The 15,305-nt window shown below is 31.0% G+C and overlaps 1 protein-coding gene across 8 annotated transcripts in view; it reads right to left on the reverse strand.

Moving 5' to 3' along the window:
• Positions 1 to 2,910: 2,910 nt before the first annotated feature.
• The window catches only part of LOC145970871 (uncharacterized), a 115,056-nt gene continuing 102,661 nt past the window's right edge, over positions 2,911 to 15,305 (reverse strand). For all 8 annotated transcript variants that reach the window (XM_083097908.1, XM_083097906.1, XM_083097903.1 and 5 more), the window contains 3 exons: positions 9,645 to 9,757; positions 5,004 to 5,239; positions 2,911 to 4,422 (listed from right to left, as the gene is read on the reverse strand). In XM_083097908.1, coding sequence (XP_082954034.1) covers positions 4,305 to 4,422; positions 5,004 to 5,239; positions 9,645 to 9,757 — 467 coding nt within the window. In that variant the 3' untranslated portion in view covers positions 2,911 to 4,304. The remainder of the gene's footprint in view (positions 4,423 to 5,003; positions 5,240 to 9,644; positions 9,758 to 15,305) is intronic.

Consider the following 15,305-nt stretch of genomic DNA (forward strand, 5'->3'; position numbering starts at 1 on the left):
CGTATTACGATAGGTCTGTGTAAAGAACAAGAACTGCTCCTCTGTCGCATTGTATTGTATGCGCATTGTTACATACCGTACGCTGCGTTTACGGCTCCCCACGGAATACCCTGCCGCTTCTCCAGCGAATCTGCATTTATTGCCATCTAAATAAAGTTCCGTGGCATAAATTCCTCGTTATAGTGTACCGGTTCAACCGACTCGCACAAATAAAACGAATCTAAATATATTCTAAATGTAAGGCGCGTCTTGCATTCCTTTTTATTCGTTTTATCGCTCATATTCGTGTAAAACAGCCGAACGAAAGACGAAGCATATTCTCTAACAATGAGAATGAAGCTACATAAAATACGAAAAACGTTTACCCGGTTCGTGTACAATTATGTTGTTGTGAGAACATTGTTACGCATACTTGTGAACTCCATGAAAAATAGACGAATTGAAAAAGAATTTATATTGCCTTGATAATTATACAGAGAATTTAGTATTTTACATCACGAAATGAGTTCTTTTTTGCTGTATTTATTTTGATTTATCTATTTTATTGTATGCTCCTTTATGCAAACGCTCTCTGAAAATTTTACTATATAATCATTAATCATGATATATATATATATATAATGCACTTTCCCGAGCACTGCAACGTAACTTTACCTTAGGAAATTGCAGACGCGAATTCACAGCGAAATTTATTTTACTCGATTATGGCAACATCTTATGTAACGTTATAGCTATATATCTACGATGCACGATTCTCGTTACCAACCCTTCTCTACCCTCCAGATATCCAACGACCCTTTCAACCCCTTCCATTTTCTTCTCCCTTCAATTCGTTCTCCTCCACTTTGCTCTCGACACTGTTGTTTCCTAGAGATGGGAAAAATCGACAGAACTACTAATTGGTTCTGTCAATCTAAATGAGAAAAGGAAACGAGACATCCAGGTGGGAATAGAATTCTGTCGGAAATGCCAAAGCACGACTCATGTCAACCAGAAAGATTCATTACGCGACGATAGTAACATTGTTCTGCAATTTTTATCAAAGCAACGCCAATGTTCCTTTTCTTTTTTGTCAATTAATAGGATGTAATATTAATAGTGGAAATGCTACAATAGTTTTATATAATTTTTTAATATAATATATTTTTAATATAAAAGCTATTTTTTTTAAATATAGACAAAATTAATCTCTTAAATGTTAAGAGAAATATATAAAGTCTAAAATTTTTTTATTTTTCTACGGCAGGAAACATATTTTTCTATTGCAACAATTTTTTAAATATTTAATTTTTTGTGATAAATTTAAATACGTTTTTATTTTCTTTTCTTGATAAAGAAGATTAAATTAAAAACAATAAAGAATAAAAAACAATAAAGATACATTTATCTAAATAATTGTAGAGTGTACTGTCACGTTTAATGAATGTATTGCAAAAAGATTAATTAAATATAAAATAATGTCAAAAAAAAATGTATGATTTATAAAGAGATGGAAAAGAGAAGAAAGACAGAAAACTAAAAATGCGTAATCAGATAAATTATTAAGACTATTAAAATATTTATCTCTTTTCATTTTTGATATAATAAATGTGAAATGTAATAACATACTTTATGTGTGTCTCAATTCTCGCATATCCAATATAAATAATTTACGAACAAACGATATTTTACTAAAGTAATTTTGAAAATGGAATAATAATATTTAGTATGGAATTTATCAGAAAATGGATAAATTAATTAATTGAGATACTCATGATACACAATTCAAAGCCAGTTTTTACAAATTATTTAATGTTAAAATGCGTGTGTGCTTTCGATTCTTTATTAATAAAACAGATGGAAAAGATTTTGCGATTTTGATCATTGGAACTTTAATAATATATTTTAATGAATAGTAAAACAGTGAACAGCTTGCATAGAAAGAATACGTAGGAACGTATCAGAGCATAATTTTGATTTTATTATTTAGCGCTAAATAATGCCATGTACAACACCGTACTCTGAACTTTCTGATAGGAAATATATAGAACAAACTCTCGTTTCATTTACCACTAACTATTATCCATGCGGAATTTATTACGATGCTGATTTATACCGCGATTTAATTAACGCAAATCGCGACCATTATGTTATCGAACAAATTATATTTTTATTCATTCATATGTGCAACTCGTTTACATTTATGATAATAAGTATTTGAGATTTATGCATCACTTTCAAAAGATAATTCTAAGGAATATATAGTCAAAAAAATCAAATTATAAAATATAAAATTTAAATTTGTTCTTTAAGTTACGTAAACTGTAAGGAACTCAAAATGCAAACATGTATGAATACTAGTACTAAGATGCTCCTAATAATCCTAAAAATACTAGTACTAAGATGCTCCTAATAATCCTAAAAATTCAAAAATTTAAAAAGCTAGCAACTCAAATCTCGAGAAAGCATAAAAACGTGATTTTACATTTATATAATTATAATTTTAAAACATCTAGATTTCACAGAATTATGATTAGGTATAAATTAAAAATACACAAGAGGTCTTAAGTTCCTTATCTAGAATTTTAAAATCTGAAAATCTATAAAGATAATAATATATGAAACCGATCATCTAAAATGATCCAATAATCCAAATTATATTGTTGAATGTTAGGATTATCAAGATAATAACGATGTCGCAATTGCTGTTTATTAAAGATGTGTTTTGCAAAAGAATCTCTAATAGTGAATGTACATATCATAAGTATCTAAATGATTGCATTTCTCAATATCAGAATGCATTACAGCATCACTAGAATCTTTTGGTTTATTCGTACTAATAACAATATTATACTCGCAGCAAGTCACTATATATTGTAACTTACTTATATATATATACAAAATTCGCATATATCGCATTTATATACATACATATGTTATTTATAGTATTGATATAAGAAACAAGAAACTAAAATATAGTGAAGTTTCACATACACTTGTGAAATGAGCATGTTAGAAGAAATTGTTTGACTTAACTACTTCGTGCATAAATTGGTGAATTGAGTCCATCACTATCTTAATTGCTAAATAATTGCCTAATTTTTGATTCAATATTAAAAATATATATGCAACATATATATATATATATATATATATATATATATATATATACATATATGTACGATCAAAATTATTTTTTGCGTTTATTGATCGTAATTCATCCTGCAATTACGACGCTTTTAACATTTATGATATACATGTTAATTAATCTATATTTTGTTGGAGAATTAATTAATCAATATATGGTATCACCATGCGTCAAAAACTTTCAGATTTGCTGCAATCGAAGAACCGATACAAGAATCTTCTTGCATAGATAAATGATTTTAAAAATAATTAGCACATAATTAATCAAGACATAATATAACAGCGATATACTTACATTTAATAATGCCTATTTTAATTTAATTTTTATTTATTTAAAATACATATAATAAAAGAACGATATCTAAAGTTATATCATGAAGTTATGTTAATTGATCGATTTTTCGATTGCAATAAAGATTTCATGCAGTATGTTTGTCGGTGAAAGAATTTGAAAGAATTTTATAAGCAGTCATTATATTTTAGAAATGTTGATAAATGTATGGTCATCTTAAGAGTCTCCTAATCCTATAAAATATTCTCTCTTTACACAAACACCGGTTATTTAAATTATTTTCCACTAAAATATATACAAATACAAAAAAATTCTTTAATATTTATGATTTTTAAAAACTCTGATATTTATATAAATTTTAGTTTTTTAATAAAAATATATATTATGTAATTATGCTTTTAAATTCAACATAAGATCTTTCGCAAGAACTCCGAAGTATACTGCATATAATCGAATATCCGTCTAGAACCGCTCCTGTACAAAAGATGAACAAATTGCTTTTATCGTCCGACACTGCGGATTTATCTGACGCTCGGTCTGTCGCCTGGTGATACGGAAAAAACTGACTGAACCGTATGTCGTTTCGCGCACACGTAAATGGCGGATATGCGAACGTGACAACTGTAGCGACCGGCTAATCGCACGTAGTTTTCAATCCAAGCGCACATGTCACATTTGAAGTTTCTCTGTCTCTCTTTTCCTTCCCCTCCTCTCTTTTTCTCTTCCTCTCTTTATTTCTCTTTCTCACTTACTAAGTCCGCCAAAACAAACGGATGACCAACGTCATACACTTTCTCGAGGATCATCCTGAAAACACGCTACGAGTTGCACGAATACTCACTCGCACGTGTAGTTTTTCCCGTCCTTTACCTTTCGCACAAACTCATCATTGCACTTCACAGACGAAGAAAGTCTCGAAGCTGCAGGGGCTATCGTTCCATTTGAGACCTTTGCCATCCCTATTCCAGAGCTCCAGGCAATGCTCCTCCTCACCATTCTCATATCTAAACACGACAGAGAGAGAGTAAGAGCATTAGATTAAGTTTGTGCAGTATTTGTTTACTAAGTCATAAGAAGTAAATCAAATAATATATACTGTGATTGATTCTAGCTAAGAATTAATGCATCTCTTTAAAATTTACTTAAAAGTTTTTAATAAAATTTAAAATTCCCTCTTAAGACATAAAATTCATAATTATAATAATTTTAAATGCGTATGCTTATATGTGTATACACACACACACGCACACACACACACACACACACACACATATATTTCGTAAAATGTGATTACATTATTTTTTCTTTAATATGTATTTTTATCAACAAAATATAATAAAATTTTATATTACATAAATATACTTTATCATTAAATATGTAAATATTAAAAATATTGCAAAAATTAATGTCTTGTCTGAATTCAATAAAATCAATTTTTTTCGGAGTACATTGTCGTCGATAAGAACAAGAGAATGAATTTCTATCGGAAACGAGCTGTAATATTCGATTTAAGTCAATTATATCGCAATAAAATTGCGGTCGATATCAGAAGGAATATAAATTGTCTCAATCAAAACATTCTTACCGGAAATTATTTGGTTCGCCGACGTTCCAATTCTCGAACGTGATCGGCCTGCCGTTAGCCATCCAGAAAAACGTTCCTTCTTCAGCCTGATCGGTACCGGATGTCCAAAAATGTTCATGACCGAGACCGAAATCCTTGATATGCTTCTCGAGCCTGTCGTTTTCCTCCTGCGAAGCTATACTCGCCAGATGCATCCCATGATAACGGCAGTATTGCGAAGCTCTGTACCAATTTGCCTGCGATAAGAGGAAAGGTAAAGTAACATTTATGACTCTGTCAGAATACATTGAAAATTAATGCATTATCGTAGCAATTTGTTAGTATTTATCGCAAATAATGATATTGCGTTGAGTATTAATTAATATCCAATGTGTTATACAAACAATTTATAAATAATTTATAATGCTAAATAATAGGCTAAATCACTATAAATAGTTATTATGCAAAACGGATAATCGTGAGAGAGAAGTGTTAATATAAACCGTATTATTCATTAATAATTATAATAATTATGATAAAGAGAAACGATGGAGCTATTAGTAAATTATGTGTAAGTAAATTATGGTGTTTAGATAAGCTATCCTTAATGCTCACATGTAACGACGTGTTTGTCGTTTACTGCAACAGATTGATCGGCATTAATAACTAACAGCATGTACATTGTGTGGGCGCACATTAATATTCACACTAAGGTTACATAATCACCATTCTGATATCGATTACGGGAGATCATATTCGAGAATAATGTTTGGAATATTACTGATATGTAATGAAATCTACTATCCAATATGTTAATAATTCAGAGTATTACAGCATATCAAATTATTATACGAAAATGCAAATGTAGGACGAAGTTTCTAGCAATGTGAATCGAAATTTATTTTTTCGTGAATAATCAAATATAGTTCAATCGTTAAATACAATGATATATTTTCGACATTGAGTTACTATTAATTCGGTTAATATAAGAAAATAAATATTAAGATTGATTTTCTTTTTGAGTTATAAATTCTTTATCTAATTTCAATGTATCGTGAATATTTCAATTCACTTCAGAAAGGAGTGATATTAATTAGTGCCAGATCATGCACATCGTAAAAGCCTCAAATACTAACGAAAACAAATATCGCCAATAACAACATTTGTGATGCAAACATAATGTTATATTAGAATATAAATATTATTAATAGAAGATGAGATCTCATTTTCTCTTAATATTAAAAAATGAACAAAACTTTTTCACACAAATAGAAAGTTTCAAACTTCTTCCCAAATATTTTGGATTTAAGCTTCTTTCTTTTTATTTTTTTATTACTATTAAAACTATATAGATTTTTTTCTTTAAGATTAGCATTATTAAAAAAATTATGCAATGCTATTTAAATTGCTTGAGGTTATAATGACACAGATATTAATAACTTGCATATTGCAATATTTTATTGCGCTTAAAAAAATCCAACAGTGATAACGGTACGCAAAGTTATGCAATATTTCGGTATTTCAATATTGCATATTATGCGGGCGCCACGTATCGATTATTGTAGGTAACTTGGGTCATTTACGCTATATTATGTGTTTTTTACGATGGCAGCAGAAGCGCGCGAGGATCGCTGGTTTCGCAGGGAAATAGTCCTTTACGACCATTAAAAACTTCCCAACAGCACGGAATCGTATAGTAGCATTCGCACTTAGCTACTGCGAACGATTTAAGTGCAAAGTTGCCATCGCACAACACGTACTTCATGCATAAATTTACAGAATTCTTAATAAAACCATATTTCATCGTGATAATAACTGATGATGACACAAAATCACGCGATGAAAAGTCACAGAAGCAGTTCAAGTTATGCAGCTATTTGTGATCTTCGAAGAGTTTCTTATCTGCATAATTAGGACGCATAATGCATGCTTACCTAGAGACTAGATTATCCGCTTGAAATTCCGTGGGATCGTGGGAACAACAATGCAGCTTATGAAACACGTTTATGCGGCAACTGCACCACGCATTCTACTAGACATATTATAGCTAGCGACTTTTCATATATTCTGGATCTTTTGATAACCCCGCAAAATTATCGTATTGTTTCAGACAAAATTTCACAATAATATTATTATGTTAATTAACTCAAACTTGTCGACTATTGCCGACTCAAATACATTATTATTATTAATAAAATTATTATTTATTTTAGGAAAATATTATTTAAATAAATAACATCTGATTATAATAAACACAATATTTACTACGATCCAATAAAATCCTTACTTTCTTAAATATAGAGAATATTTAGATAAAGTAATTATCGCAATTCAGAAAATATTTTATATCTTTTATATATATTTTATGGAACCTTCTGCTAACTAATTTTATGGATTTATATACTACGTTGAATTAACATCATTAGCAATTAATATTGTAAATAAATTTATATAAATTATTTATCTTAACTGTTAGCTCTCAATCTCTCTGTTTGACATAATTTAAATTAAAGTTGTTAATTCTATATATTAGTTAATAGTTCTACATATATTGAAATAAAGTTTGGTTCAATAAATCTAAAATTGTGATAAAACTTATAACATTATAACTATAATATTTAATTATAAAATATCTTTGCTTTAATTATTTTATAATATCCCAAAATTGTCATTGCAATTATAATTTTCTTTTGTTTTTCTAATCATTGTAATAACACACACATTCGTTGTATTCATTATAATATATATTATCATTATAATATATCATTATAATATATATTATGTATATATCTTCTGCTTAGTTTTTTATTCAAAAGAAAAGAAATTTATTCAAGAATATAATAAATATTAGCTTTGGTATTTTAATGGTGCTGAATTTTGTCGTTACTTTCTTGACACTCTTCTTCGACTATTTGGCCGAAGGCACTTATGGGACATTATGGGACAGAATAGAAGGAATGAGAAGGATGCAAAAAATCGAATATAACCTGTCGGGAATGCAAATAAAGCGCAATAGATAGAGCATCGTCGCGATTGCACTAATATTGCATTCTCTCTCCGTGTTTACATCGGCACGAAACTATCGTTACTCATGCATGACAAACTCAGTTCATGTTTCCTAATCAAAACAAGTGTGTAACAATCGCGATGGCAAGCTATACATAGGTATGTCAGAGTCTGAGAAATCTATGTGCACATGATACAAACTGTATATTGTTGCGAAAGAAGATGAGAATCTAATAATTAAAAATAAAGAAATATATTTTGCGTAAATTGCAGCACATTATTTCTTGTTAAAAAAGTAAGAAAAATTTGAAATTAATTGATTAAATTTATATATATTATAACTGATCTGTAAACGCTAATGTAGAGCATTTCTAATTCTTTAACTGCTACCTCCAAAATTATAGCAGAGTTTAAACTCTAACTTGAGAATTTTTAGAGTACAAGTGGAAAATACGTAATCTAAAAACTTGACTTTCACCTTGCAACCACTACCTTTTCTTAAATAAGTTTTCTACCGAGAAACGAGGGAAGCAACATTCTCTAAGAGAAAATTCGCTATCTTTCGTCAATTTACTCAAAAAGTTGATTACTGCACGAGTAGAATTGTTTTGCAAGGTCTCGATTAATAGCCGAGGTGTTGGAAAACATTATTTATTTTGGAAACAAAGAGAACTCGTTCTCTTAAAAGAGAACGCCAATTAAAAGAGAGACGCCACTTGTTTTCTTCTCTCTGCTTTTATCATGAGCTCGTTTAAACGAGCGTCTTTACGCCATCCACTTTCAACAAGATCGCAGCGAAGCCGGATCTGCACTGGTGGAATTGCATGGAAATCCATGTCAATAGCGCGCGTGAGTCAATAAAAGCGTTCAAATTATCCAAGAAGCCGTAATAAGGGTGAGCCTAATCGATACGATTGTGTTCGAGCGTGAAAGGACATGTCAGAACCAGGAATGTCGCTCTGAAAGACTTGCATGATATCACGCATCAATATAATCATCGAGATTTCACTTGCCTCCATAGTATCGCAAATTTAAAAAAAACTTGAGAAATAAATTATAATTAAAAGTTAAAATATAAAAAAAAAGATATGTATAACTAATTACTGTCTCTGTGAAGATTTGTAATCAGTATCATTTAACATTAGAGATTAAGAAGAAAAACTTTGTGAATATCAAATTGAAGAAAAAAAAATGTTGAACGTGCTATATATAACTAGAAAATTTCTTCATAATAGTAAGTTTGACGTTTAAAACCTGAAACCGCTTTTGCTAGGAACTCCTTCAATTTTCTTTTACGTGCCACATACGTCGTTTTTTTTTACGACGTGTTTCATTCTCTTTCTCTTATCACGCGAGCTTCTTTGCTGTGTCGTAACCAACACAGGGTCACTGTTATCCGGAAAGACCTTTACTACGCTGGTTCCCGGCATTCGATGCACCGTAAAACCGTCTGTGACGGTAAAGCCGGAAAGTTACGAGCGCGGAAATAATTTGATAAAGTCCGAGAAGGAAAAAGAGAGAAGGAGAGAAGGGGAGGAAGGAGGAGAGATCGAGAGACAGCAAGAGGGAGAGAGAGAGAGAGAAAGAGAGAGAGAGAGAGTTGGATCGAGTCGACAGTTCGGTCAGATAAATCAGCGTAACTGGCAGAAGCGATACCTTGAAGAAGATCCCCAGATAGTACCTCTTCTCGCCCAGCTTCAGCAGGGGCATCGTCCATCTTGAAGCCGCCAAACTACCGCTGTGCTCATCCACGCAATTTGGACAGTCGTCTACAAAGAAAATGAAGAAGCTATTAATATCGATACGTGTGTTTCAGCAGAATGGATGATAAAAGAAAGTGTGAGTACTCTCGTCTATATACATATATGTCATATAAGAATATAACAATACGGATGAAAAATTCACAAATTTGCGCAATCTCTCAATATGTGTGAAATAAAAGTTGAAAGAAAATGCAAAAAGACATAGATACATTCATCAAATATTAATTGTACTTAATGACAAGTAGTGGGAAACTTGGAAAGAAAGTGTTTGCAAATCCAAAAATTGTTCAGAGATAAAAAAGATAGTACATGAAAATGTAATTTATAATAATATCAATGTGTGTGCTAATTTATTTCAATAAAATAATAATTATAAAAATGTTTTGTATATATAAGCTTATAATTTCCTTCAAATTTATAACAAAAAATAATCATATTATATTTTTTTATTTAACTATTAAATTGATAATATATATATCGTAATGCAAAGACTTTGATTTATCATACATTTCACAACGTGCCAGTTTTCTACAAATAGTTCTTTTATATTCATAATAAAAATTTACTCGTAGTTTCTCGTGATTTATTGTCATTCTTCTTCAAAAATGTCTACTTTAAAAATCTATTGAAATATATCGGTTCTTTCTCATACATTTCGATTCATCGCCAACAAAACCAACCAACGAGATATATTTTTTGCAATCCAATAAAGAGAAATTTATTCGCTTGTATTGCACAAGTAATCACATCACGCTCGTTTTTTTGCAAATAATTTAAAAATTACTGCAATTTTTTATAGCTCGTAGATCGAAAAATTAATATTTGCACATTTGCTTAGGATAATACAATATTCATTTCGCAACAATGAAAGTATAATCCGTTTCACCAGACTTAGTCAATCGAACTTGCAAATATAGAAAAAATCGTAATTACAGAACAAAATTAAATTGCTCAAAGCCCCATAAAACCCCGATTTTTTTTCGATTGTTGCTAATATCTTTTTAATCTTTAGTATAATCAGTTTCTCCGACCATGTGCGTACTAGAAAAACACGGCGACTACACTCAGGTGACCGAGGATTTTACCAATTGCAATTACGCAATGCGGAAGAAGTCATGCGTGTATACATACAGTAGCCTCGTTTGTGCGTTCATGCAAAATATTGTCGATGTTAAAGCGACGAGGAAAACACTGAGTACCCATTTGCAGATGTATAAAAAACAATGTCCAATTGAGAGACAATCTGTAATTTATTTATGGTTTAACGAGAAAAAAGAGATTGTAACAATGCTACCATGTGGAAAGTATTCGTACTTCTCTCTGGGAAAGTATGGACATTTATATGCATTACATAAGAATGATATCAAATGTCGTAATAAAGCTGTTGTAATAAAATAAAGTCATATTAAATTAAAGTTTACACTAAATAAACTTGTACATATATATATTTTTTATGTAAATAATTTAATTATGATAATTTAAAAAAACATATATTTTAATATATATAAATTAATTGTATATAAGTTACAAGTTATCAAACATTTTGGAATAACAATTAAGACATTAAGAGCACAAGAGTTTATTCTATAGTATTTATAAATTTTAATATTTTTTTTTAGATGATGCAGACTCTTTGTTATATATTTCTCAACATATATAATAAATTAATTCTATCAAGCTTATCGATATATCGTATTCGTGAGAAGAAGAATGTTATATAATTCAATAAAATTACAATTGAATAATATGCAATAATAAAATCTCAAATCTGCATATTACACTACAGAATGAAACTTCTAACAATTTTGATCACAAATACAGATTGCGTGGATACAATAATCGGTGGTTTGTACGTCTTAACGTGATGGCGGTCGCTTTCACCAGCTTACTCGATACAATTATATTCGAAAGTTGCCGCTCGCAACTTGATTGCCGCGAGAAAGATGGGTCGAGGTAAAATGTCTAAAACGATATTATTTATATAATTTTTTATATAACGATAGGCAACTACAAATAATTAAGATCGATTGCGAAATCAGCTTCAGGTAGATTCATCAGACTGTATTTAATTATAAACAGATAGATGGCGATATTATAAGATAAGAATGAAAATTACGAAAATTTTTGCCACCAAAAGATGTATAGCAGCATAATAATCTCACGCATGTTCGCTCCGTAGTAAAGCCATAATGCTGAGTTATAACATTAATACGCGGTTGCGTAAACCGCTGATGTCGTACATTTAGCCCAGAACATGGTGTAATGTAAAATTTCAGCGACGATTCCGATGTTTCGGTCTAAATTAATTTGACATAATAAATTCTTAATCAACGAATATTTATTGTCCTTAAATTATAATATTCTCAAATACTGAAATCTTTAAAATGTCCCTAATGTTGAAATGTTAAAGGTAAATCTATTAAGATTAACGATAAACAAATGTTTGTATCAATTCAATTCGTTGGCGCAAAATTAAGCGAAGCAAGGTAATACGGCGAAATTGCATCGTGGCAAAGTCCGTGACTTTTGGAAGATGACGAGTAAGGCTAACAAAGTAGACGCCTTCTTGGTTTCGTCGCCAGACTAATTAGACTGGTATACTGCATATTTTAATAATCGCCTCGTTAATCTCCGCGCTGCCGTGGCGTTAGAAAACGTTTCGTCACGTTAATATTCAGCGGACTTCTTAATAGACACCTCCGACTTTTGCTCCCTGTTCCACTTTTTCGGCTCCACAACATCGCTTTTTATCGCATAGATTACAGGATAGAGAAAAAGCAAATTACTTCCATTAAGGAAGTCATTAATGGATCTCGAGTTACCGCAATTTTTATTATTCGAGTTTCGGTATTATTACAATTTAATTTCTTCGATCTCGATAGCACAATGTATAAATTTTTTATGATATTTCTGGTATGCAGAATTAATGAGCAATTTTTAATTGCATTGTTATAAAATAATGAATTCTTATTATTTCACTTAAAAAGGGATCTTTTATTAAAAATTTCATATTAATTTATATAAAATTTTACTAGAGAGCGAATTAAAATAATATTGAGATAAAATAGCGTATTTTGTTTGTCGTGAAACGCAGGTAATAGGTAATCCACTACAACGATAAGAGTCGCTATGATTTTAGAACGATGCGAGAAAAAGTATATATGACGTAATTAAGAGATGTCCTCCCCGGCAATATAAAAAGCTCGCCAGAATTCGAGGGATTTAGGTGACACTGTCCACGCCATTGTTTGTTCCACAATGCACGCATTCACAACGCACTCTGCTAAATCCGTTGCTCGAATGTACAAATCCGCCAGCAGCCATTATTGAGCTTAATACCCGTCGCTATGTATCATGTCGAGCGTGCCGTTATGCTTGTTTCATATTTAGGAAAACAAAAAGTATTACGCTCAAAAATTCCATAGTAAATCCAATTTTTACATCCATGGATTATTATCATAAATATAAAACGCAAATGCAAAATATATGTAAATTTTTTAATTTAATTTATGTATTTAATCTTTTCAAGTTTGATATCATACACACGCATATCAAATATATGTGCTTTATAAAGAGACTGCTGATAACGTATTGCACCTGATTATTGAGAAATGGTTGAGATTCCGACGATATTAATGATCGTAACGGTACCTCTAATCGGCCTGTCACTTTTCATCAAACAAAATAGACAAGCGATTTAATAGTGAGCCAGTCGGATGACCGACTAAACTTCACGAGAGTGACTGACCTTCGTTGAGCGTATCCTTGACACGCTTTCAAAAAGCCAGCTGCCAACACGACGTGAATCACGTTTGGCATTTATATTTTACTGAAGAAGATTTTGTGCCGAGGATGACGACATGTATATCGCATGGCAGGCAAAATCACGGGAACCACGTTACGTAAATGTCCATTATGGCGCAATGCATACTGATGGAGTGATCAAAGCGAACGGTTCTAGCTATCAATACGCGACTGCATCCTAGCGCTGTCAGTACACAGCAATGTCAATACGCAAACATACACAATAGCAAAACATAATATAAATTATCTAAAAACACGATGTACTAATTTTCTGCATACTTTTCTATATGCAAACTATTAAGCTAATATCAATGACATTAGCCATTATTAAATTAAAAAATATTTTTTCACTGCCATTAAACTAATCAGAAAAAAGAAGAAATAATTCCAAGTATCTCTACAAAATGAAAGTGGATCTTTTCTAAAAGGAAACGAACGTTTTTCCCGAAGTAATATAATATTTCACAAAGTATATCAGGGGCTTCGATAGCAAAAAGATCTTTGAAACTATCGAAGTGTGGGTCTTTCTGCGCATTCACTTGACTCCCAACTCTTATTATGGATGATATACATCATGATCTATACTCCCATGCCGTCGTAATGGTCATAGAATCGATTCGATACGATAGAATCCTTCCGAATTTGGAGACATCTTCGCGCTAAGCGTAGCAAAGGAATATATAGAAAAAGAGGGAAAGCGATGGAGCTCGGGCAAATCGTTTCCGCCAAATGGAAGAGGCAGATTTCCACATTCAGCAATGGAAACGGCTGCTGCTGGCTGAAATTGACTTGCGGAATCGCGACGCGGAAAAGCGGATGCGACTTCGGCGTGCTTCGTAGATTCGCATGCGATCGATATGAACAAGGGAACATTTCGGATTTCGATAGAATCTCTCTCTCTCTCTCTCTCCTTCAGAAGTGTAATTCTTTGCGGAAAACGAGTAGAAAAGACGATTGCGTCGCTGACACATGGCGCTGAATAAATTTCGATTTTATTCGTGATCCACTTTGAAACTTGTGATTTGCTTTCAAATCTCATATTTTTCATTCATATCTTTTCATTGCATATCACTTGTGTGTGTGTGTGTGTATCTGAGTAATTTCCTATTGATTATAATTTAATAAGCTAATTGATAAAATGTTTACGCTTGCGAAGACATTATTTAAAACATTGTTATGTAATTATTATAATATGTAAGTATTACAATATACAATATAAACATAAGAGACAAATTTAAAATAATAATATTAAATATAATATTAACGAAGACAATTATGCAGCTTTGTAATTGTATAAAAGTAGTATATGTAATTAAAGATTTTTCTTATATATGAGAATTGTATATTTTTTTAAAGAGTGTAGCATATAATTATAAGAAAGCAGTTATTGATTAATCCAATCAGCAAATTTTAACAAAAACTAGTAATATTTATCCAACATGCTATTTATCTTAATTCTTGTTGGAATTATATGAACGTGTACATCCGAAGATAATTATAAAGTAGAAAATTTAATCTGACAATCCAGCCGCAAAGTTTCTACTGAAGAAATGCAAATATAACGAAAAAACAAAATATTTCCGTGAGAAAGTATAATAACCACTGCTGATACAACAACTGGATTTGCGAAAGCAATGTTATTTTAACTTTATAACACGTTTCATTAATAATAACATAAACGCAAATTGTTTGTTAAATATTCAAAAAATATCTCAAGTAATCCATAGTTTGTAGCAAATAATGTTTTTAA

This window comes from Camponotus vicinus, unplaced genomic scaffold (assembly GCF_025532165.1).
Source record: "Camponotus vicinus isolate PSW18456_S1 unplaced genomic scaffold, iyCamVici1.0 SCAF_4, whole genome shotgun sequence".
Lineage (NCBI taxonomy): Eukaryota > Metazoa > Arthropoda > Insecta > Hymenoptera > Formicidae > Camponotus > Camponotus vicinus.